Below are 15,235 nucleotides of genomic sequence, written 5' to 3'. Positions count from 1 at the left end.
GATGATGGTCATAGAAAATTTCAAGAATCTGCTACATGGCCTAATTCGTTTTCTTAATTGTTGGGAAGGGCGATATTAGACAGACTGTACCATGAACCAGCACTATTATTTATTGAAACTGCCATCGGTTCACCCTGTTCTAAATTACAAGAGCTCCTAGAACCACCACTGGCATCGACAGCTAGAAGCCAGTGGCCTACATGGATGGCATTCCAATCTCATAACAGGTGAAAACCGCGAGTCGTAGGTAACTCCGCCGAGCAACGATCCAACCCCCGGCGGACATTTCGGATACTGCAGGTTACCGTGGGCAACTGTGTTCGTCGATACCACGCAATACCCAATGCCATCAAGCTCGCTGGGCTTTCTTTCGTTCTGCAGGAGGAAGAGGTTGGTCTTCTGAGCCTGGCCGGTCGCATACCCCCTGTGATGGTGACTGTTGCCTCAAGAACACTGTATTCTTGGATAGTTTTGTCTTCCGTAGTATCCAAAGAATGATAAGCATAGTAGAAAATGCGACCAAACCCCCGACAACACTCCCCACTTCTGCACCGACTAGGATCGGAGACGGCCCCGAGGAGGCCTTCGACATGTTTGTAACACTTGATTGAGATGAATGAGACGTTGCAGCTTTCGTAGGCTTAAAGTTCAAACGCGTGATCATTTCGTCATCCTTGATCCATGGCATAGACACGGCAGAAACAACTGTTATACCAAACATTGAGACATCCGTGTAGGTTGAGATGGTGCGTACTGTAGCCGTTCCCCTCAGAGTAAAATTGGTACATTCAAATGCGGAAATGCCTATCTCAGGCCAAGTCCAGGGCAAGCAGTATGACCAGACATCCCTGGTGCAGAATATAGCGAACAGATCATCAGTTGACGACAACAAGGACGGAGTTTTGGATATATCGTGGTGGCCGTAACAGGTGCTATAAAATCCATCGCATGGTCCAACAGGGCCCTTGGCACAGCAGCCCATCATCCCTGGGTAGTCTGCATGCGATGTATGGAATCGGTAGTCGTAGTTGTTATCACAACCGTATGTCCCTAGATGAGAAATCATTGTCAATATACATTATGCGAGAGGCTAATTCCACCTCAACTCCGCTACTCACCTCTATCACCCCAGTAACCGCAGTCGCTCGGAGGCCCAAACCGGGTTTTATAACGACGACCAAAACCATGGCTGACAAGTGCAGTAACAGTGGGAAAGGGCGGGGTCAGCTCGATGCCGATAGCTTCTGTCGCTCGAAGAGTGAACAGGGTCATTGCTTGTACTCCACAGATAATGGCAAGTGCGGGATGCCACTGATCCTTATATATGCTGCGCATCTTGTGAGAAAGCACGGTTGACGACGCACTATGAGCCCAGTGTCTGTCGTGTACTGAGCCACTACATCCAGTGGTTATCAAGAATAGGTAATGATGAGACGAAAGCCTTTCTCACGACCAGGACGTGAAGGCCTGTTCAGATTGCCATGTATAATCCAACACGTTGAGGCTTATGAAAGGTGGAATTTGGCTTACTCGGTTGTCACACAACCAGCCGATCAGCCCCGCATAGAACCTCTTCCACTAGAACTCGGGTGTCTACCATTAAAGTTGGATTTACAACACGGAGAGACATCGGAGTAGATTCCATTTGCTGAAGTGATGCGCCGCATCATAGAGCACCTGATACATTGCCCTTACCTTGGACTGGCACTTGAGGGGTGCACCCACGCAGTGTAGAGGACTAGGAAAGCAATATCCCTGTTATTGTGTACCATTCTTCCGCTATTATCTCTTTTCTTGCCCAATCTGGTTTCCATGTAATAATATGTAGGGCTGCAAGGGTCGGGTGCTGTTCGGGGGAGAGATAACTCAATTTAAATACTTTCAGGAGGTATATATCAAATGAGAGAGAGTCAAATAACCAGTCCATAGGTGACTCTCAAATCATACACAGCGTTCGCACTCGAATGTAACGTAATCAATAAGCGAGGCTGTTTGGCGAAGTGGTACAAAATATTCAACCCCGTAGTCCGTAAAGCTGACCAATCAACCATTTACATTACAAGAGGTTTCAATATGCCTCATGTCTCAATGGACGGGTCCTGGCTCAGTTTAGAGTACCATGCCCTGCCGTTTTGCATCGGACTACGACATCTAAGTGAAGTGACGAGTTAATAAGCCTGAATTGGACATCTATTCTCGCTAATACGTGCGTTCCCAGGTTCATCAAAATAACCAGTGCGAATAGCCCTAGAATGTGTCCCGTTTGTGAAGTCCTGCTTTCACACACCTCTACAATGTCTTGTTCTAGAGGAATGGGAGGATACTTCACAAGTGTTCCTGATTGACGTGCCGCATAACAGACTACGTAACGGAGGGACATAGATGGTGGTCAACAGCCGAATGTAAGTTTATCATAACTAACTACACTGCCAAGATAAACTAAAAAATCTCTTTCATGATATAATGTATGTGCAGACGCGACGTTGGCTTTCATTATCATCATGTACCGCATACCCAGAGCACCCTCCACGGAATCCTCCCATTGTGCAATCCATCAAGTCAGTATTTAGGTGGCTGTGGCTTGATGTTCGTAAAGGCAGATAGCAATCGCATTTATTTCCGACATGATGGCTGCCATAGTAGGGAGATAGGGAACTAGAATCCAGCGACCTATGCGATGGGACACACCCGACTATCAGTTACAACTCTCGGCAAGCGGCACTCCACGAGCAGGAACCTCTATCGTCTGATTGACAGTAAGACGATAGGGTGGCTGAAGATCATTCGCAGCAATTATATGCTGCTTCGGTACATTGTACTTGGAGCTTATAGTATCCAGATCCTCTCCCTTCCGTACTGTATGGGACCCTCCGTCCCATAGTTTACCAGGGTCCAGGCTACCATCAGTAACCAGTTTGTACAGCGGACCACCGGGACATTCGGTATTGTAACCATCTCGGTGACCCTTAATCTCATCACCAGCGCCCGCGCGACGAAGATACGCGATCGAATCTTGCAGCCCTGTAATCTGCGCATCGCTAGGCTCCGTGACGCCTTGCTTTCCGAGAAAGGCGAGAACAGCATAATGATCCGAGTTCAGCTGGACATTTCCATTGGCACCGCTGCGATGGCCTTTTCCACGGCCATCAAAGACGTAGCCATGTTCACACACGGCAAGATTGTAGGCAATGTCAAAGTAGTCTTCAGGCGAGTCATCCATGTGTTCATTTTGCACAGATCTCATAAAGTCGTCGCACTCTGAGTGCTGCTTTCCACTGAACTGGGGCCCCAGATAGTGTACCTTCACACCCTTGGCATCCGTCATTGGTTTATAGGCTTCCTTTGGCGCGCGTGCCTTCCATTCTTCACGGGACACAAAGTTCATCGCCAAGACACCTGGGATCATCATGAGATACGACAGCATAACGAAGAAAGTCACGGGAGAGCGAACTGCCCTGTGAATCTCGATATGGGAAGCCATATTAGGTGAAACGGGAAGGGTTGTTGAGAGGACCAGTGATACTAGCGGAGTAGTTTCGAATGGCAATCATCCGAGTATTTATAGCATACCAAGTGTCCATGATGCCCATCATTTCCTCGTATATGCTTCTGCTCGCTCGTTAAATCCTTGGCATCTCATGTTTATACGGGAAGAATGTGTATGCCAAGTGGACAAAGTGGGCAGACTGTGCCGTGAAAAGTGGATAATCCTCGTATTGTTGTAGATCCCAGAACTCAATCCTCGGATTGACAGGTGAAGACCCTCTAGCGACTCGTGTTGGTCAATAATCAGTCCAACGAACTCTACCTCATTGCTGATGGTGTTGCAGAACATTCCACTAAACTTCGGTTCATACCGTCATCCCTCACATGGCATAGGGTAACAAATAGGATAGGGTTTGAACTCTGGTAAAAGACAGGAATGCACCAGTTTTGGTATATAGTCCCGAGCTAGAAGATCTTGTTGGGCTTCGTAGAAGCTCACTATCCGAGGCACCGTTTTCGGGCGCAATGGCTAGTCATTCCAAACAAGGCAATGTTCTGGAGCATTACCTGTTCCATATATGTAATCATGTGGCCATCCCTTGACCAGATTCAAGCATAGCCCGATCAGTCCTTGGCGTAGCCCTGTAGGGAGCTGGAGGCAAAATGCCGGAGATCTATCTAGCTGGAGAGCAGACAGATTGTGTACATTTGATTGCTGCTAAACGAATAACTACTTACGGCGAACATAGGTTGACTTGACCAATTATTTTTCAAGTAGTTCATACCACTCCGGAATATCCTTGATGAGGCTCCACATGAACTTCTCCAACCAAAGATCAATTGTAGATCGTGGACGAGTTCTTTTGGAGTGGTATAAGAATCATTCTCCAATTTCTCTTCCATGGTCAACAAATCCATTGGTGATGTGATCACATTGTAATAATCAGGAACTTCGTCTCTGTTCACCGGATTAAGGAAAGGCCACGCTTGTTTATGGTTTTGGATTTGATTCAGAAAACGTCGGAGTTCATTAAAATGGGGTCCATGCCGTGGTTCTCGCGCTAATGCATCCAATTCTGGAGACCAGCCAGTTTGCCGAATGCCAGGGATGGACAGTGGATCAATTGGAGTAACACCAGGGGTCCATTGCTGAGGTGGTGGATGGACTATGTGGCTTTTGCTTAAGAGTTGCATTTTGGCTCGGATAGCTGCCTTCTGTTTTAGCAACATACGACCAACTCCAAGATATCGTATTCGGGGAAGCATGGAGCATTGCATCAGTGTACCTTCTTCATAATCTTTGATATAACCCACCCAGACCGACTTGTCGAGGTAAGAAAGTGCATCATGGGAGAAGTAGCCTTGACATAGTCCTTGAAATGAGCCATAAGGTGTGCACCATAGCCTTTTACTTGCTGATCAGATGAGACCGCGCAAAACACAATTTCGGCGAACTTGCGATCTCAGAATTCTCGAAATGATATCCCACCAATGACCTCCAGGGGCCTTTTCACAATGGCCAAAGATTGATGGGTGCGGCCATACACAAGGCGCGTAATATAATCCTTCGGCATTTGGGGGAGTTGCTTCTGAAACAGGCATTTGAGTCCTGTGAGAATGATCGTACTCTCTTGGGAGCCGTCATTGTTGACAACTTGGAATTCGATCTCGCCGTTTCGCTCTTCTATAACCGCCGCCTTTACTCCAGCGTAGAGAAGTTAGAAGATTTCCTAACACTTGGCTCAGTACAGATTGTGGCATACCTTCTCGGGGAAAGCCACCCTATGGATTGTAGCTGGAGGCTTAAGAGCTGGGGTTGTACTGTCAGCGGCATCATCAATCTGTTTAATTCTTTTCGCGTCATGAGCCGTACGCGGTTCTTAAAAGGCTGTGCGCTTCGTAGTCGGGAGGAGATCTTGCCCACCGTCAGCTGGCGCCAATTGCTCTGGTTCATCCATCTACGTTGAATACTGGCGAACTTGGGCTATCAATATATAATGAGTAGGCTGATCCCGATCTTTTTCGATCTGCAATCATCGGCATCCCGTATATTGCGGGGGATTTGCGTGAGGTGCCTAGTCGCTTTGTTGTCTGAGCATCCCAAGCCCCTTAAACCATCCTAGGAAGATGTCGGGGCCTAACCCCTCTGATTGGCGTTCAGCCTTCCTTAGTCTTGACTTATCTAATCCTTAACCTGGCAAAAAGAATCGCTGGGATGTTGATATGGTTATAAAAACCAGTTGGAGGGAAAGAAACTATTGGGAAGCAGTGTTTCTTACCATGAAAACTGTTCTATATGACTATATCATACAGCAAACAGCGGCTTGCCTTGGTTTTGTATTGAAAGGGTTCAAAGGTTTCGCCTTTCTTTGACTTTTCTCACCCGAAATATATGTTTTAAACAGGTTCCATACAGTATTATTCCCCCTGGCGCAATGAAGCTAGGTGAAAGAATACCGTGAATATATGCGGATACTAGCCTAGTGGTAAGCAGTTACCCTAAGTTTACGAAGATCGCAGTAGCAATATTAATATGATAAGCACTTCAGTAATATTAAAGACCGAGGGAATAATCATTATTAACTCTAACTAATAGAATGATCGACTTGTGGTATGGTATATACAGCTCTTGTAAAATATTGCTGATATTTGAATCCACCAACGGTTATGTAACAGTTCTGGAACAGTCATACAACCATTTCAAACACAAATGAATCGCTTCGTAATATCCGAATCCTCCAATGTAATGTCGCCGGCGCGAGGGATATCTTGGAATTCACTACGACGGTAGAGGATGCTGCTGGTGGATTCGTGGGCAATGCTTACTCTTGTTTGCTTGGTATTTTGTGTACAGCGGAACTTAACCCTAAACCAGAGAGAAAGAGTAAAAGTGGCGCGTCAATAAATACTCCACCATTCATAACATACAGACTTGTTGACTTGGTGATTGTAAATAGGTTTCAGGTTGGTAATATTAGGTTTGGCTACTGCTTGAACATGGTCCCGATGAGACGAAATCACAAAATTCTATTCCTATTCTTCGTTGAGAAACAGCCCCTACAGCCCCCACACAGAAAAGCGATAGCTTAGTCTGTTCTCTGCTACCTAATTTGAACGGTATATCTAGACTGGCCTTGATGCCAATCCTATCGGGCTCGACTATAACCTGGAGAAATACACGCGTGGACAAGCCCCAACTGAGACGACTGGTTTGAGAAGAAACAATATAATATATTTACGCAGAGCACTTGTCAGGGACTGCATCCTTTGCTTGGGCCGACCATTTCTCGTAGTAATCGCTCGCAGCATGATCATCAAGCATCGCCGTCCACGTGCCCTGTAGATCGTGTCGAACAAGCTTCAGCTCGGTCGCACAGGATGGATTGCTCGGTGCTTTGACGGACTGTGCGTAGCCCAAGTCCAAGAGACCACTGCTGGTAGATGCGCTACCAGTAGTCTCGCCCTGCGACCAATGCAGACAGTCCTGGCAATGGAAGATCAACGAGAAACCAGTCGAGTTGGCAGTGGAGGAAATCGGCTTTACGGTCGCGTTGCCACTGTATACGCCAGGCATTGCGTATTCCGAGGTGAAACGTAGGGAGGTCCGCACGGTGTCGCCATCTGGGTACGCAACGAATAAAAGGGCGTCTGTCATGGAGCCACCCAAGGTGATACCGCACCAGCCATTTGCCGCGGACTCCTCGGTAGCTGCACAGTGCTGTTCTAGTTAGCTTGCGCTGCAGCATGTGGAAAATAGGATAAGTGAAGCTTACTAGGTATCCGATGAAATCAGTAGCGTCTGATTTAAGTGCATTGCTAGGCAATGCTACGCCGAACGTTAGGCCACCAGCCTTTGAGCTGGAGGGCACATTCCATGTATCAAAGGTGATTCCTGTAGCTGGTTCGTTGTAAACAACCGGCTCAGGTGCTTGTGCTTGGCAGCTGGGCAGGACTGGCGGAGTAATGTCAGATATCTCCCTAGGCAGTTGAACGGGGTTCTAGTATACATGTACTGACGGCCACGAAGGCTGAAAGAATGGCGGTTCTTAATGTCATGTTGGAATACCGGTATTATGTGACAGAATGGAAGACTGCGATCGGAGGTGGCCAGCTAAACATATTCATAGGGCCGCCGGTTGAAACACAATGACGTCTATTTCGACGATGCGCAACATTCCTGACGCGTCGACATTCCAATCATGAGCGAGTTATTAGTTATCATCATCGTTGCATGGGTACCGCGTGGACGCAAGGGGCTCCTTGTCTCCATGATAGAGTAGTCAGTATGGTAATTGAGGAGGTTGGTCGTGGTCTGTTGATTATCTTGATGGATATACCGAGCAAGAGACCGTTGGCGAAGCTGCTGCAAGGGTTGGCCCATTATTTCACTCAAAGAACGTATAATCAAGTCCACGTATAGAGTTTAGACTTGAATAGCCACACCTCTGGTTAATCAGACCAGGCTCTCCAACTAAGATACAAAGTACTAATGAGGATTGACAGCGATCTTCCTAAGTTGGATGTCAAAACATTCCGTTCAACTGCCCCAAAAGACTAAAATATATATTCAACCAACGTTCTCATATAGCCACCATTTGTTGAAAAGATTAGTAGTAATTTACTCCTAAGTTCAATATAGGCAGTATCAGACATACCAAAAATGAATGTTTAGTCTACTAGCCCTTTGCGTCAATAATAACCTGTACATGCTCCGTGCTAGGTCGGTAGTTGTCGAGATAGAATTTTTCAGATAGGAACAATTAATATTAGTCTTATTCACAATGTCCAGGACCCGGTATATTTATCTTTGTGAGAATGTCCAATACGTAGACTTTGATCTTGTAATTATTACAGGTACTTGATTGCTAGTCTTATGAATTCCACCTGAGTTGACAGGCCGACGGGATAGGAACCAGGGTATCAACATCCGAACAGAAACACAAGGTCTTTTACCTCCCACGCCGACTTTTGCTTATAAATGTTCGCTCGAGGTCAGATATTATGATAAGATTATGTATATGTTCCGGCTTGAGTGCCTTTTAAGACGTGCCCTGATATCCCTCGGAAAAACCGCCTGGTCGAGACATTCTAGTTTCTCCACATATCAACAATGCCAACTACTCGGGTGATTTTCACCAACCAGAATGGCGAACCGTACATTAACACAGTGGACGAAGTTTACAAGCCCCTCTCAATGAGGTTCCTGTGGCGGTTATACTCTCCGGCGTAAACCCGGCCGAACTTAACCATGCGAGGTTGCCTTCAACAACACTGTTGTGGGATACGACTTGTTTTGGAACTGTTATTAAGTCAAGAGAAGCCAGAGAAGAGGAATTCAAGCCAGGCGACCGCGTCCTTGTATTTGCAGTGCTGCTTGCTTCCTGGTTGGTACGCACACCGCTGCCGACGCCGTGTTCAATCAGCTCCGACTTTCCTTTGAAAACGAGAGCCAGCCTCTTTTGGTCTGGGGTGGCTCAAGTGCTGTTGGAACTGCAGCAATTTAGTTTGCGAATAACGTAGGATTCTACCCAATCCGTACCACCGCGTTTACAGAACCTGAGTTTCCAACCAAAACATGGGAGAGGCCAAAACAATAGGACGTGGCAATAACTACATGATGGGGCTACTCTGAATATCTTCGGGAAACTGTCTCCACATGGTCGGCCTGCACAAGACCCGAGATCCCAGCCTCATCAAGTGCTGATCTTCCTTCAGCCAATGAATTATGATATAGGTTGTCTACAAACCAAATTGTAGGCACGCTACAAATACTAATACATTGCACTAGCGGTATGATTTTTCACAAACTCTTCCAAGTTGTATCTAGTCAAGATAGCTAACTGGTCACCTCGTCCTCGGTGGAGCCGACAGGGGCAACAGTATGATCCATAATTCAGCTGCGTATCAGAGTACCCCGTACTCCGTACAGAGTATGTACCTGACGACACCGACTTGATCACTGTGGAGAAACTCTCCAGCGGAAGCGAGAAACTTTCTCTTGACCGATGGGTTTCGGTGGAATGAGCTGAATAGTGGGGTTCGATCGACACTCGGTTATCTAGAGGCTAGAAGTGGTCATAAAGAGACTTCCCAATTTAGTTTATTAGTTAACTAGTGAGTTAGTTAGTTAGTTAATCCACTAGATTACATGATTTCCGAATGTTGTTAGTTAGTTGTGACACTTATTTCTGATTCAGCTGTGTTACTGAGTACAACAAGAAGGAGCTATAGCACTTTCACCTCGAGAGGCAGAAGTGATAATAATGAACCAACAGGCCACTCTTCCAAACGAGCCTCTCTTTGCCCAGCTTCTCCACCTCTCCAAGCACACCCAGCATGTTGTCATCCACGATTCAGCCTCGGGCGTGGAAGCAAATGCGGCCCAGCTTCTGGCAAGTATGATGGCCATGCGGCAGTCGATATACGATTCGTTGCCAAAGACCGATTTCAACGAGAAAGGGCTTGTCGTGGGGCATATGCCGTCAATGTTGGTGATTGCACCAGGAAACTATGAGTATTTTGTCGCTGCATTTGCTACTCTCAGTCTTGGTGCGGCGGTGGTGCCCACTTGTAAGTATTCTCTGGACATGTATCCTTGTTCCAACGAGGAGTGTTTCTAATGGCACGAGAAAGCAATGGGCATAATGCCGGAGGAAGCGCACTATCTCCTACAAAGATGCACGTCTACTTGCATCCTAGCAGGTTCCCAATGCATGGACCGTGCCGAGGAGATTAAGATCTATGCGGCATCGCAAGGCCTGCAAGTCACTGTGGTCCCTATCACGACGGAGCAAACCCCGAGAGTCGTCCCTGTCATCGATGAAGCATTGACCATTCCGCCGGATCATCCCAGTATCATCCTCTTCACATCAGGCTCAACTGGCCCGCCGAAGGGAGCAGTCCACTCCCGGCGTCTTTTTCAGTCCTCGCCCAAGAATCCTTCAGGAGAGGTCTTTCTCAGTCACCGTCCGATTCACTGGGTTGCCGGCGCAATGCCTCCACTCAAGCAACTGCTGAACGGCTCTCGGGTCGAAACCCTCCAGCAAGTGGCAATGGACGACCTCGCCCAAGCCCTGTGGGAGCGTCTGCGCAAAGGTGACGTGACCATCGTCTCCTGCACACCGCCAGTGTGGTCGCGCATGGCCAAGTTCTTCCAGCAACATCTCCGCCAGCTCCCCAACGACGAACTCGGTCAATACGTCCGTGGGATCCAGAATCTGCGTGTTGCACGGGTTAGCGGCTCTGCTACAGCGCCTTCAGTTCTGCGCTTCTGGCGAGAGATGCTCGGCTGGCCGTTGAAAAATTGCTATGCGAGCACAGAACACGCCTCCCCAATTATGGAGACGGACAATCTGTCCGACATTGACCTCGAGGCAAGTTCTTTCTTTATCGTTTTCTTTTTTTGTGAAAACGCACTCTGATATCCTGACCTGCTGCTCATGGTTTTATTCCAGCGTTGCATCGGCAAGCCACGCCCCGGTGTCATGGTCAAACTCTCTGAAGGCGATTCCGGAGAGATTCTGGTAAAGAGTCCGTTTCTGTTCTCTGGGTATCTCGACGACGAGGAGGCAACCCGCGCCGCATTTGACGACCAAGGATTCCATAAGACAGGTGACTTCGCACATCGCGTTGGTGACCATTACGTCCTCGATGGTCGAGCTTCTACAGATTGTAAGCTACCAGCCACTAGTCAATCGGTACAAGTCTCCGCTGATAGATTCAACAGTCGCCCGTTACTATGGCTACAAAGTTCCCATCCAACTAGTTGAAATCCACCTCAACGAGCTCGCTTACATCCACGAAGGCTGTATTCTCCCCGTGCCCGACCCCCGAACTGCCGGCCGAGTAGCAGCGCTGGTCCGCTTCGTCGATGACAGCCCAGAAGCAGCAGGCAAGAAGAACCTGAACGCCATTCGGGCTGATCTGTCGGACAAGCTGGCTGCGTATCAGCTTCCCACGCTGCTACGCATTCTGCAGACCGGCGAAGAAATTCCAAAGGCAGCAGTCAGTGGTAAGTTTCTTCGGAAGCAGGCGGTTGGCCAATTCTTTCCTACTTGCCAGGACTTTGAATTGTTGTCTAACGTCGAGGTGTGGGATGAGAATACTGCACAGATGGGACCACGCAAGGCGTGGGATTGGGCTGGTTTAAGTAATAGTACTTCATAAGATATGGTATTGAAGGACACACATACAAACCCATTTATATATATTTATATCTCTACATTAATAGGAAGTCCGCCTTTCCCGATTCCTATACCCGATTCGTAGTCCGTCGCTGTCAGCGCACACCCAGCTTCCGCAAAGGCTCGACGCTCTCATCGATGGTCCTTTTTAGAAATGGAATGAGATCTGTGCCGCCAGTGCCTAGAAACCTTCGACTCGCAGCCTTGGTTCTAGGCGCAGGCTGTACTGCCCCCGAGTTATGACTACCGTCCACACTCCCTCTTCTTGCTTCTTTAATGATATAATCAGAGACTATGCGGAGGTGCTTCGCGCGTAACCTATTAAGCATCTGTAGACAGGACTCATAACCAGCCGCAAGATCCGGATGTGACCCTCGGCGGGCGTGGACATATTCTCGCACCCTCGCCACTCGGGATATATCTGCGAGAAACCTTCTATGTGGACCAGGCATGTATCCGCGCATTTCGTCGTGGAAGCTGTGCTGTGTCGTTCCTTCAGCCCCAGGCGCAGCAGGGTGTTTTACCCCGAGGACGATATCGAAAAACTGAATGAGAGAACTTTGGGCATTGCTTCCTCCGCGGTATGATTCCAGCTTCGGTGATCCCATTCTGTTGTTTGTGTTTGTTGTCCCAACATCAAAGTAAATGCCATCGGGGAGACCATACTGTTCCAAGCTCTTGGTCCCTGCCAGAAAGGGCCGTAAACGATGATAGAAGACGGCCGGCTGACACCGTTCGTACATCCGATCGAGAAGGTCTCCCAACTCTTGTAGAGTATCGCGCAATGCAGAAAGACACGTTATGAGTGTTTGAGTGTCTTCGACATGGGTCCCGGCAATTGCGCGCAACATGACTGGGATCATTGGTGCTCCTCGCGCCTCAATCCCGACGGAGATGAGGTAGAACCACTCCTCGTCGTGGTCTCCGGTAAATGTGGCTGTGGCGAGGAGATCTTCCGGGTTGTGGGTTGGTTCATCGGGTCGGATCAGTCGGTAGTTCCATAGACACAGGCCGGCGAAAGTTGCTATGGGCGGTACTTCGAGACGATCACAGATGGCCAAGAGTGGGATGGAGATACATGGGGGGATGATCTTCGCACGCAGGGTTAGTCCAGATATGCTATGCTATGGAGGAGTTGGCACCATTTACCGTCCGTGGCTGGCTTCCTCCCCAAATATACCCATGTAGTATAAACACCAGACAGACATACGCGCGTTTCCATTCCGGAGGGCTTGTCAACCATGACACTGCTAATATGGGTAGCTGTTCGATGTGGGAGCGTAGTTGTTGCTTCTTATGCAACACTGGTAGGCATGCAACCAGCTTCTCCCAGGGTGAGTAGTAAGGATGAGGAAGTCGTTCCAGGCAAGCTTCGGCGGGCAGAAACCCTAGCTCAGGGCTGATTCCATAGTCTGACAAATTGGGAATGCTATTACACTCCATGGTTCGCATGGGAGCTGCGAACATTGTATGATAGTAGTCACAAAAATTGGGCCTGTCCAGTTTTATTATGTGGTGTTTGGCCATGATAAACTGTCTGGCTTGGCCCGGGGAGCTGAAAATCTGAAGATTCAATCCGAACTCATCAAACGCTATCGGATCGCCGATGGATTAGATCGACCATGCTTGCCGTAACTCCGGAGCACTTCTGTCTACAGTATGAACGCTGCCCCAGAAGTCTCTGACCTGTCGGCTCCAGGTACGAAGTACACTCCGGTCTACCTCGCTCGGAAAAGATCGGTGCAAAATCGTATTCACAGAAGATACACCGCTTCGATCGTGTCGAGTAGTGGGGCTATCATATCCACTCATGACGATGCCGATAGCACAATCTGATAGCCGAAGCTGCGTGTGTAGCAGCGGCTGAATGGTGGCACTTAGACTCCCAGTCGGCGTTCTTGGCGTAGTTCCTGTTCAACTAGAGGCATATTTATGGTCCCACAGATCCACTATCGGCAGATCGTTCCTACTTCCAGGAACGTAACAATGATGATCTACTGAAATACTCATTATTTCTACTCGTAGTACAGAGTACTGCTAGTGCATTGTTTCTGTATTTTTTTTTTTTTTCTTTATGGATTGTCACCCTAGAGATAAAATCATATCTCTTGGTTCATTTTAGCAACAGCCCTCTTTACCCACAGTGTTATGTAAATATTCTATATAATTCAGCTCTGTCCAGAGATGGATACCTTCTTTCACCACTTTCTCAATCTGCCTTTGTCTGTGTGTTTGACCAGATAACTTGTGTCTACAATGCCATCAGCAACCAAGGACAACCATCCCTCCCACAATGAAACCAAATCGCAGAAATTCGCTGTACTAGAGTACAACGACGAAGAGCATGCCGAAAACCCGGAGGACCTCCAGATTGGTGAACATGGCTACAAATACCGCATTCTGGACGGTCGAGTGGTGCCTCCCTTTATCGGGCCCAAGCGCTACGAGATGACCCGACGGTTCAAAACAGAGCCAACGGATATCTGCTTTGTGTCGTGGCCACGATCCGGCTCCACATGGCTGTCATATATCCTTGTTCTTCTGACGGGCAGCGACAGTGACAAGGACAAATTGCGAAACTCCTTCCACTGGCTAGAAAGTGGATGGTTGTATCAGCGGACGGAAGAGGAAGTGCAGAACGCGCCTCGGCCGCGGATTTTTGCCTCGCACATGCCCTACGACATGGCGCTGGGAGGAGTCCCCGAGCAAAATCCATGCAAATACATTTACATTGCGCGCAATCCCAAGGACACGTGCGTGTCGTGCTTCCATTTCGACCGACAAAAAAGCTGGAGTGGGTATTATTCCGGCGAGTGGGACCACTGGCTGGAAATGTTTATGAACGGCCAGTGTCACCGTGGCGACTGGTTCGACCATGTTCTTAGCTGGTGGGAACATCGCCATGCCGACAATATCCTGTTTCTCACATATGAGGACTTGAAGAGGGACCCGGAGGCGGAGGTGTGTAAGATTGCGGCGTTTTTGGGGGTTGAAATAACGCCGGAAAGGCTGGACAGTATTAAGGGGAAAATCAGTTTTTCGGCCATGAAGGCCAGTGGGTTCACTGATTTGGGTGAAATTAAGGAGTTGAGCCACGGCGAGCATTTCCGTCGAGGGAAAAGTGGTTCGTGGAAGGACCAGTTTACGGTGGCGCAAAGTGAAGCCTTCGATTTGCTGTTCGAGAAGAAAATGGGCTCATCTGGACTGAGCTTCTGATTCCTTGTTTCATAGTCTATCATTGCCTTGTCGATCAATATAGCCATTGAACCCAGACCAAATCCCCAGTGACTTGGAGGTGCACCGTAGTGTGGCAGGATTTAACAACAACAGCCTGCAGGAGTTAGCCAGGCACCTTTGATCACCCTCTATGCTTTACTATTTGCTTTGTAACATGAGTGCACAGTGTACATATTGTCCCGTTGTTCTCCTGATCGAGTCAAGTTCAGTGTCGATCCTCGAATGAGTCCAACTTCTAGTAATCTCGGGGAATTCCCGAGTCCGGCGCAGTTCGTCTCCATTCTTGAGATTCGAAGGCCAAGTCAGTGCGCTAAATACCGCCGATCTGG

The 15,235-nt window shown here is 48.2% G+C and overlaps 7 protein-coding genes across 7 annotated transcripts; 2 read left to right on the top strand and 5 right to left on the bottom strand.

The window, feature by feature from the left end:
* Positions 1 to 349: 349 nt before the first annotated feature.
* On the bottom strand, positions 350 to 1,335 carry BDV37DRAFT_285280 (uncharacterized protein; the record flags this gene model as incomplete). Its single annotated transcript, XM_032087685.1, has 2 exons — positions 350 to 1,050; positions 1,119 to 1,335. 2 exons carry the CDS (start codon positions 1,333 to 1,335, stop codon positions 350 to 352), a joined length of 918 nt encoding a protein of 305 aa, XP_031939196.1.
* Positions 1,336 to 2,695: 1,360 nt separating this feature from the next.
* BDV37DRAFT_295779 (N-acetylmuramoyl-L-alanine amidase domain-containing protein) lies at positions 2,696 to 3,481 on the bottom strand (the record flags this gene model as incomplete). Its single annotated transcript, XM_032089976.1, has 1 exon — positions 2,696 to 3,481. The coding sequence occupies one exon, from the start codon at positions 3,479 to 3,481 to the stop codon at positions 2,696 to 2,698; it is 786 nt and encodes a 261-aa protein (XP_031939195.1).
* Positions 3,482 to 3,804: 323 nt separating this feature from the next.
* BDV37DRAFT_273326 (uncharacterized protein) lies at positions 3,805 to 5,444 on the bottom strand (the record flags this gene model as incomplete). The annotated part of the gene is made up of 6 exons (XM_032085034.1): positions 3,805 to 3,951; positions 4,225 to 4,809; positions 4,854 to 4,940; positions 4,983 to 5,183; positions 5,250 to 5,365; positions 5,411 to 5,444. 6 exons carry the CDS (start codon positions 5,442 to 5,444, stop codon positions 3,805 to 3,807), a joined length of 1,170 nt encoding a protein of 389 aa, XP_031939194.1.
* Positions 5,445 to 6,721: 1,277 nt separating this feature from the next.
* On the bottom strand, positions 6,722 to 7,542 carry BDV37DRAFT_285278 (uncharacterized protein; the record flags this gene model as incomplete). The annotated part of the gene is made up of 3 exons (XM_032087684.1): positions 6,722 to 7,204; positions 7,260 to 7,438; positions 7,500 to 7,542. The coding sequence occupies 3 exons, from the start codon at positions 7,540 to 7,542 to the stop codon at positions 6,722 to 6,724; spliced, it is 705 nt and encodes a 234-aa protein (XP_031939193.1).
* Positions 7,543 to 9,749: 2,207 nt separating this feature from the next.
* Positions 9,750 to 11,652, top strand: BDV37DRAFT_295778 (acetyl-CoA synthetase-like protein; the record flags this gene model as incomplete). The annotated part of the gene is made up of 4 exons (XM_032089975.1): positions 9,750 to 10,056; positions 10,120 to 10,877; positions 10,941 to 11,157; positions 11,213 to 11,652. 4 exons carry the CDS (start codon positions 9,750 to 9,752, stop codon positions 11,650 to 11,652), a joined length of 1,722 nt encoding a protein of 573 aa, XP_031939192.1.
* Positions 11,653 to 11,764: 112 nt separating this feature from the next.
* BDV37DRAFT_273324 (indoleamine 2,3-dioxygenase) lies at positions 11,765 to 13,112 on the bottom strand (the record flags this gene model as incomplete). Its single annotated transcript, XM_032085033.1, has 2 exons — positions 11,765 to 12,760; positions 12,819 to 13,112. The coding sequence occupies 2 exons, from the start codon at positions 13,110 to 13,112 to the stop codon at positions 11,765 to 11,767; spliced, it is 1,290 nt and encodes a 429-aa protein (XP_031939191.1).
* Positions 13,113 to 13,925: 813 nt separating this feature from the next.
* Positions 13,926 to 14,885, top strand: BDV37DRAFT_285275 (sulfotransferase domain-containing protein; the record flags this gene model as incomplete). The annotated part of the gene is made up of 1 exon (XM_032087683.1): positions 13,926 to 14,885. The coding sequence occupies one exon, from the start codon at positions 13,926 to 13,928 to the stop codon at positions 14,883 to 14,885; it is 960 nt and encodes a 319-aa protein (XP_031939190.1).
* Between the last annotated feature and the right edge of the window lie 350 nt (positions 14,886 to 15,235).

This window comes from Aspergillus pseudonomiae, assembly GCF_009193645.1.
Source record: "Aspergillus pseudonomiae strain CBS 119388 unplaced genomic scaffold BDV37scaffold_58, whole genome shotgun sequence".
NCBI classification, from domain to species: domain Eukaryota; kingdom Fungi; phylum Ascomycota; class Eurotiomycetes; order Eurotiales; family Aspergillaceae; genus Aspergillus; species Aspergillus pseudonomiae.
The sequence above is the reverse complement of the archived record's forward strand: the minus strand, read 5'-3'. Positions and strand labels throughout refer to the sequence as shown.